This window comes from Carlito syrichta, unplaced genomic scaffold, assembly GCF_000164805.1.
Source record: "Carlito syrichta isolate Samal-C Ts95f unplaced genomic scaffold, Tarsius_syrichta-2.0.1 Scaffold315497, whole genome shotgun sequence".
Lineage (NCBI taxonomy): Eukaryota > Metazoa > Chordata > Mammalia > Primates > Tarsiidae > Carlito > Carlito syrichta.
The window spans coordinates 1,418,263-1,427,049 of NW_007259593.1; the positions used below are offsets into that span (position 1 = coordinate 1,418,263).

Genomic DNA, 8,787 nt, shown 5'->3' on the forward strand with positions numbered 1-8,787 from the left:
ACTTACATGCTGCAGCCAAGCACATGTAGCTTCACGTGCTGCTATGAGAACACCCTTCCACCCTCCAGGCAGCTCCTCTCTGTTGACTTCGTATGTATTGTCTCCCCCAGATGAATTTCCTCTAAAACATGGAAACCACTGTAGGGTTTTTACTGTTGCCTGGCAGCTTTCATTGACTTTGAAGCTGTACAACAATTAAGGGCAGAGTTAATTTGCTACAGAAAGTTTTTTTTCTCAAGCCTTGGTGATTCCTCATCATTTTCAGTCACTCAGGGAGCTGCCGGCTCTGTTTGCAGGAAGCTGCCTTATTCTGAGCCTGAGAGAAATTCAGAGAAAGGAGATCAGAGAGCAAGAAAGAGGCCCCATCATCATTTGACTTGCTTAGACTTAGTTATTAAGAATAAATAGAAGTAATGTTTGGAGATAGGAAGAGCCTAGAACTGCAGAGTTAGTGTTGCTGAAAAACAGGATAGGAGGTAGACTTGATAAAAATTTTATTTTTATTTTAATGAGGGGAAGAGAAAATTTGAAGCTTCCAGAGTTGACAGGCCTGATACTAGGTGTTAGTCATATATATTTAAAGTAAAAAGTATTAGTTTGTAAATGAATGTTTTGAAGATTTTGTTCCTAGGAGCCAGTGACAAAAACCTGTAAGGCAGTCATGCTAACTGTTGGTTTATTTGTTTTGGTGGGGGCTGCAGTGTCACTGGACCAGAGAGAAACCCTCCTGAGGCTCAGGACACCGAGCTCAAGGCTGCCAGCCCCGCCGCCGACCACCCTGAGGAGCTGGACGCTGTCACAAGCTTCAGTGGCAAGTTGAAGACGGCTCTGCTGCCCACCGACCCTAGTGTCAATGCTACCAAAGAAGTTGCCTCTGAGAACACCGCAGTGACACCTGATGAGCCTCTGCCCAGTGTCAGCAGCCTTTTCGACACCACCAAGAATCCCGTGGTGGATGATCTGCTTCCTAAACCGTGTGACCCTGGGAGCCTAACAGTCGATCAGAGCACACCATCCCACGACATGAAGGGGACCTTAGTGGAGGGTCCACAGAAGTCACTGTCCACGGAGGCCATGGAGAAGTCAGACCCACCTCCCCCGGTGCATTCTGAGGGGCCCTGCGAGCATCAGCTCTCAGTTTACCTCAGTAGCAGGTGTGAGGACCCGGAAGGCCTTCCCCAAAACACAGGCGTGTCTGCAGACAGGCTGCCCTCTCCTCAGTTGGACAGGACCACAGGACATCATTCAGAAGGGGGCACCGAACCAAGTCACGGGGAGAGAGGTGATGACAGGAAGGTGGGGCAAAAAGTCCAGGATCTTTCTCCGGTTAAGGAGAAAATCAGTAGCCTCAGAAAGGTTGACCTAGGACATTACCGTAACAGAAGAGATCGCTCCTCCAGTGGCGAACATGCCAGGAAAAGGAATAAGACTGAGGACCATTACCACAAAAAGCGGCATTCCTATGTCCGAGCGCGGTCCAGGCAGGACCGCTACACCGCAGAGCACTGCAACGGGAGCCAGCACCACCCGTGTCATGGTGAGAGAGTCAGCCCCAGTGAGCACCGCTCTCAGGGCAGGTACGGCCACCACCACTCTCGAAATAGAAACGGATCCGAGCAGGACTGGAGCCGATACCACCATTTGGAAGGCGAACACGCCTGGAGCCGGGAGAAGTACTACCCAGATAAAGTGAGATGGGAAAAATGCAGGTACTACCATGACAGGCACGCCCCTTACACAGCCAGGGAGGCCCGGGCGTGGAAACCTTTCCACCGCGGCCGTGAGTCTGACAGAGTTGGGCAGCACGGTGACCGGCCACATAAGGACTACTCCAGAAACTGCAAGGGCTATGAGGCCGCCAAGGAGAAGGAGCGGCACCATCTTGGCAGTCCCCGAGCAGCCCCACCCCACACCCTCTCCCTGTACCCCGAGAAGTTCTCCCATGACAAAATTGCACTTGTAGCCGAGGACAACACTTGCAGCCTCTCTCATCGGTTTCACGAACATGAGAATGTAAAGTCACGGAAATGGCGATTTGATACTGTAGAAAGTAACGACAGTCACGTAGAAAACAAAGCCCAGAGAAGCTTACAAAAGGACCATTTAGAGGAGCCTAGAGTGAAGAAGCACAAAAAATCAAAGAAGAAAAAGAAATCCAAAGACAAACGCCGAGATCGTGACTCCAGGTGAGCTGGGGGCCACTACACTCAGCCCTGGGCAGGAGCTGGCGCTGCCTCGGGCTTGGGTGGGCTCGGCTGTCTGTCTTTTCTCACCCGACTTGGGAACAGATGAGGGGCAAGGCCTAGTTGTGTCCAGTAGGTTTTGCCTCTCTACGGGGGGCTTGAGGTTTCGCTATTTTCACACATTTTGAAAAATTAGCTCTGCTTTGGAGCTGTATCTTCATTTCATGGTATCGTTAATGCCTTACAACCGCCTTTTTCTAAACGATGTTGCCATTTTCAGGTATTGTTTTACAACTCTTCTAGGAGTAAGTATGCAGTGTTCCATAAATGACAAGTTGGGAGTCTTTGACTTCAGAATTGATGTTAATATCTTATTTGTCACGTTTCATATTTTCATGTTATGTTTTTATATTTGTTATATTTTTCCCAAATTCAGTCACTTTGAAGTAGGCAGAAAATAGGGGGCATAGTTCTCTTGATGTTTGCCTGCTCAGAATGGGGGTCTGAGACACATCATTTGTTTCCTGGACCTATTTTTCTGACTCTGTTTCTCAATTTGAAATTGAATCGAGACATTTGTTTTTGTAGTATAGTAGTAGTAGTTTGAAACAGGGTCTCACTGTGTCGCCCAGGCTGGAGTACGTGGCATGATCACAGCTCACTAGAGTCGCCAACTTTTGGGCACAAGGGATCCTCCCACTTTAGCCTCCTAAAATGCTAAGATTACAGGTGTAGGCCACCACACCTGGCCTGTTTTTTGTGTTTTTAAAAAGATAATTTCAGCAGTTTCTTTCATCCGTGCCAGCTCTGGCATGTCCTCCTTGCTTTTCTCCCTTCTCTCTCCAATAAACTTTGTTTAAAAACTTTAAAATAAATAAATAAAATAAAAAGATAATTTGGTTGGTGATTGTCTAGAAAAATGATTTATCCATGATGAGGTGAATGAGCATGAACAGAATTACGATCATTTAAGATGACAACTATTGAAATTGAAACCCTGGGAATAGATTACCGAAAGCCGTGCAGAAATAGGGAGTGGTTACTTGAGGGAAAAGGAAATCAAAAGCCTTCCTCCCGCATGGGCCTGATACACCTGGCAGCAATATTTTTCCGCTGGTTTCAGGAGAGGCTAGCAAAATCTTCCCTGCAGGGCTTTGGCTAACCAACCTTAGCTCCAGAGAAAGCTAAAGGCAGCAGTGGGTATCCAGTGGTGGAGTGCTGGGTTGGTGGGTTTATGACCCTGGACTTAAAAAAAAGTTATTTCAGTGAAAGCAAACAACAGATTTTTATTTATTTATTTTTGTTTTTATTTTTTTTGAGTTGAAGTCTCACTCAGTTGCCCAGACTGGAGTGCAGTGGCCGCTCCCGGCCACCGCAGCCTCGACCTGCTGGGCTCCGGCGATCCTTCCGCCTCAGCCTTCTAAGTAGCTGGAACTACAGGTGCACGCTACCACGCCCGGCTAATTTTTTATTTATTGTAGAGACGAGGTCTCGCCAAGTTCCCCAGGCGGGTCTCGAACCCGCGGGCTCAGGCAGTCCACTCAGCCTCCCAAAGCACAGGATTACAGGCTGGGCCACCAAGCCCGGCTAAACAACAGATTTTTAATTAGGTATTACCTGTGTTTGCACAGTGACTGTCCTCAGTAAGTGGGTATAAAAGTCAAGTACCAGGGTCGGTTTGAGGTGGTTGTGTTCTTTTGGTTGTTTGAATTCTGGTTTTTCCTTTCGCAGGCATCAGCTGGATTCAGATCTTTTAGCAGTGTGCTCTGAGGTTGACCTCCACAGACACAAAAAAAAGAAAAAGAAAAAAAAGAGACATTCAAGAAAATCAGAGGACTTTGTTAAGGAGTCAGAACTACACTTACCCAAGTCTGCTAGCTATGAGACTGTTGCCTGTTTCCGGAGAACCGAGGGCGGTATTCTTCACACCGATGGCCTGCCTCTGGAAGGTGTTGGACCTTTCCATGAGAAAACAAGACATTTAAGGATGGAGAACAGGGATGACAGGTGTCATCTCTTTGAGTATGGCCAGGGTAAGAGGAGATACTTGGAATTAAGAAGATAGAACTATTTTTTAGCATATTTTATTTGAAAAGGTGATTAACACATGGAAAGAAACCCTCCAATTGCGTCAAAGGGTGTACGGTTAAGTGAGCATGCCGCCCAGTTTCATCGAGCCTCGACTCTCCGAGTGTGATTCAGTCGTGTGGTTTGGCTGTGTGGCACTGGCCCTTAGCATTTATGGAAGGCCACATTACATGGACCTGGGCCCAGCAGAACCTGTGTGATCAAATCTCTGAAATGTATGGCTCTGGGTATATAAGTGTTTGCCTCATGAAGAACCAGAACTTTTGGCTTTAAAGCATTTTTGATTGAAATAGCTTTGCAGTGTAAGCTTTTCTCTCCTGAATCCTTAAACTGGTAGCATTCTGATTATAGCCTAACTCATACTTCGCTGACTTGGGTCACTCAACACACTGGTGTCCGGCTCGGCCAGAGGCATTCGATCGTGGTCTCTGGCTCTTGCTGGAGTTAAATCACTCCAGCGCCGGGTGTCTCGGATTCCTCTTTTGCATGTCTGCGTCTTCCTGGTAATTTAGCAGCCCTTTGTGCTCTCTGACTGCACTTAAGGCAGCCCCTTCCTCCTTTCTAATTTGTTTCCAATGACTTTTGACCTTGGGAAGGCGCACTGAGCTTGTTAAAAATGGATGTAATAGGAGCTAGTGGACCCAGAGCAGAGGTTGGCAAACGGCGGCCTTCTGGCCCGCTTTGGCCTGTGTCTTTGTATGGCCTGTGCGTTAAGAATGGCTTTAACATTTTCAAGTGGTTGGAAATAATCCCAAAGAACCGCATTTTGTTTGACATGAAAATTATGTGAAATTCAAATGTCAGTGTCTATAGTCTTGTATGGAACACCGCCACACTTGTTTACATGTCTGCCTGCTTCGGTGTTCGCTACTCAGCAGAGGTGAGCAGCTGCAGTGCTACCTCTGTGTGGCCTGCAGAGCTGAGAAGGTTTATTACTTGGCCTTTCACAGGAAAGGTTTGCTGACCCTGCCCGGACACCTGAGGTCCACCTTCCCCAATAAAGTGCACGCACGACATTGCAGGGACACATCGTCTTGGCTGACCAGAGGCCTTCTGGCTCTCAGCCCTGTCGTCTGGCGGAGGCTGGAAAGGGGGCGGGCCCTTCCCCAGTCGCTGTGGGATTCTGGCTGAGGGGCACACGGTCCTCAGGGCGTCGGTATGAAGGAGACCCGGGTATCATGAAGGCGAGCCCTGTGTTGTGAGGACAGTTGCACCAGGGGATGCTGGGGATGAAATCTGTGACTGATGCAGCCGACAAGGAGGCTCACATGGCGTTGGCTGTCTGCTTTGTAAGAAATTAATTATATACAGTTTAAAACTGGTTCCATGCGAACATGTTTATGAATTGGGGGAGGGGACTGGTGAGGCTGGACTGGAACTCGATGAAGTTGCGAGATGGGCTTGTTCTGCAGTCCCAGGTCTGCCGTGAGGCCCAAAGCCACAGGCTGCCGGTGGACGGTGGTGGCAGCTCAGCCCCCAGAGGTGGCTGGTCTGGAGGGAAAAGAGGTTGACAGTGAGCCCCCAAGTCTGCCTCGCCTCTCGGGTGCTGCAGCGGGGCTTTGTGTGCGTGTGGGGGCTGGCATTTCCAGCCTCGGCCCCACTGCACTGACGGCTGGTTTGCGTCGGCACTTCCAGTGTGAGCACAGACGGAGGAGCCTGTCCCGTCCTCGCGAGGAGGACACTGGCGTGGCCTTGCCGTGTCAGCATCCCTCCCACCCAGCTGGGGATGGGCGCCCTTTCTGCCGTCCCCCAGGCCTTCCTCTGTCCTGGACTTTGGCCACTTAGCTTTCTCTTTCAAACTCTTGTTCTCCAGTTGTTTCCCTCTAATTTATTTGGCCTGAGATCTGTCCTATCCTGATGTCAGAATCCACATCCATTTGCTGGGGCCAAGGAGGGACTATTGATTCCCCGGGGCTGTGGCTTTTGATATATCCTGACACTGGGACGGTGGCCCCTCAAGCTACCACGTGAACCTGGTTCAGTAAAACGCTTGGAGAAATAGCTGCGCGCCAGTATCCACTTGCTCATCCTCACGTAGAGCTGATTCCATTTGTAATCAGTCACTTGATGCATACGCAGAGCACAGGCATTAAAAATTCTGCAGAGCAATTATTAAAATCTGTTTCCTAACCTTTGCTTTCTAGGTGATTGAAACCCCGGCCTCAAAACAAAAACTCACTAGTTATGGTAAGCTGTTTTCATATCTGGATGTTTCATCATTGTTTGTGGAGATGCTGAGGGGACATGGGTGAAGACGCTTTAATTCTGAAGAGCAGAGCCCTGGGGGCTGAGGCCAGCGCAGGTGTGGGCAGAGCCTCCGGGAGGCCGATGGTCATCTCTGCGGGTTCCCGGCCAGCCCGGTGAGGTCAGATCCAGGCCAGGCCTCTGGAGATTGACCTAGACCCCTTTTCCTTGCCAGCCTTTCTATTACTGGGGAGGGAAGATTTGTGTCCCTTAACCCAGGAATCATCACTCTGCTCCCTTCCTCTTCTCTCACCGCGAGAAAAGCCGATAAAGTTCAGAGCATCAGAATCAATGGTCCTTTGATAAACATTTGGAGGTGGAGCGGCCTGTCTCCCCGCCCCGACCTCCCTCGTTGGCCTGTCCCAAGACGCGGCCCAGGATCCTCCATTTCCTGTGCTGCCCTGGGACCTGGGCACATGCCTTGGTTAGGCGCCCCGGGGCCCAGGTACAGATCCAGAAGTCACACTGAGGCACGAGACCATTCCCTGCTTCACAGGAAAATGACTGTGGCTGAAGGAGGGTTGGGTGCTTGACAGCAGATCAGCACCTTTCGGCGTTCAGGCTGTGTTCCATCCTTTAACAGCCGTGGTCCCGCGCGAGGGTCGTTTCTGCTTTATGCCCTGCCCTTGCTGAAGCAACCCATTTTACCCTCGAAAGGAAATCCTGTCCAGGTGTGTCTGGAATGTGTAGCCAGCAAGAGGGATTTTAAATGAGCTTCAGAGCGAATTGTCTAGAGAACATTAGTTTGATGTTAATTAACATGCTTTATCAGTGCGTCTTCAAGGAAAGACCTAAGCCTAATTAAGAAACCGAACTCTTCCCAAGGGAAAGGAGGATTGAGCCGGATGGGCGGCAGGTTGGGCTGGGGTGGGTGGGCACGCCCGGCCAGCAGATGGCGCCTCCCGGGCTGAGCCACGGGCGTGCCTGCCGCGCGTCTGCCGGCACCGCCAGGTTCCCGTATTTCCCTTCGGGAAGGCAGAGTGACCTTTTCAAGGAAGAACTTCCCCAGCGACCTGGGGACCAGCTGCCAGGGAGTCCAAGAATAAGTCACTGGTGTTATGGAGAGGGGAGGCCCATTCTAGCCACACTAGGCCTCTGCACCAAGGCTTCCTGCCTCAACTAACGCCTGCGCCTCTTTTCTTTCAGATTCAGCAACAGAAGCCATCCCAAACCCAGCTTAAATTATAAATAGAGAAAATAACTTTGTTCAAATCTGCGTGGTGCTTCTTTAGTAAATACTGTACAGATTTTACCATGGAGAACTTTTTTTTTTTTTAGTTTTTACCTTTTCTTAATTACCCTTATTCCAAATGGATGAACACTTTCTACAACTGCTGACCATTGTAAAATACCGATGTATATAAATCACATTGAAAATAATGCCCTGGAATAGAACATCTCAAATGCTGCTTAATTACAGACTCAGGTTGATTACTTGTATTTCATGTAATGTTCCTCCAAGATAGACATCTGGTGCAAGACCAACCGGGAAACCATGGAATTGTTAAAAGTACAAACTGACAGTGTATATTTAATTTAAAGACTTATTTAAAGATTCACAAGCTCTTAACTAGACTTTCGAGAGCAGTCTGTTTTCGGTAATGTCTGATACTAGAAACTAATTTGCTTATTTTAGTTGTATTCAAGATTTGAAAATGTATTTTATAGACAAGTTCTGTTTTTGAACTTTGTGGAACTGTTCCAATCAATTTCCCAGTTATGATGAGTATTAACATTATGAATGTATAACCCAAACATTATTTGTAAAGCCTCCAGTATGTTTTTATTATATAACACTTTTTTATACAGTGTCTCTTGTCTTACTATGATATTGGAGTCTGAGTTGTCAGCTTGGTCCCTTAAAGTTTCTAGTTACAGACAAAATCATACTGTGATTTTATTTTTAATATGGATATGCTATCAAACTGTGATACACTTATAATTCACTGGTCCTGCATCAGGAGATGGAGTGGGGACAACTGTATGTAATACAGTTTGTATCTGAATAATCTGTATGGTTTATACAGTTTGTGTTGTTCAGAGATGTCTAAAGTTTGATCTTTGTTTTTTTAAAGATTAAAAAAGCACTTGCCCCACTGTAAATATACAGCATGTAAAATTTATATAGTATATAAATGGCAGCAAATTACACATTTGGCGTCTTATTTTTTACTGCTTTTTCCTCATTTGCTTCTGTAGGCTTCTTCCTGCCGTCAGCGTCACTCACTGTCCTGAAACTCCTGCTACAGCCCCACAGTAGGCGTGTTCGGCC

General features: G+C 47.9%; 1 protein-coding gene across 2 annotated transcripts in view; it reads left to right on the forward strand.

The window, feature by feature from the left end:
* USP42 (ubiquitin specific peptidase 42) overlaps positions 1-8,666 on the forward strand; it is a 42,657-nt gene extending 33,991 nt beyond the window's left edge. The window contains exons 14-17 of one of the 2 annotated variants that reach the window (XM_008072912.1): positions 702-2,186; positions 3,915-4,216; positions 6,416-6,458; positions 7,662-8,666. In XM_008072912.1, the coding sequence (XP_008071103.1) occupies positions 702-2,186; positions 3,915-4,216; positions 6,416-6,423 (1,795 nt within the window). In that variant the 3' untranslated portion in view covers positions 6,424-6,458; positions 7,662-8,666. Of the gene's footprint in view, positions 1-701; positions 2,187-3,914; positions 4,249-6,415; positions 6,459-7,661 lie in introns of those variants that run through there. The other variant, XM_021706383.1, reaches the window with a different exon arrangement.
* Positions 8,667-8,787: the final 121 nt, after the last annotated feature.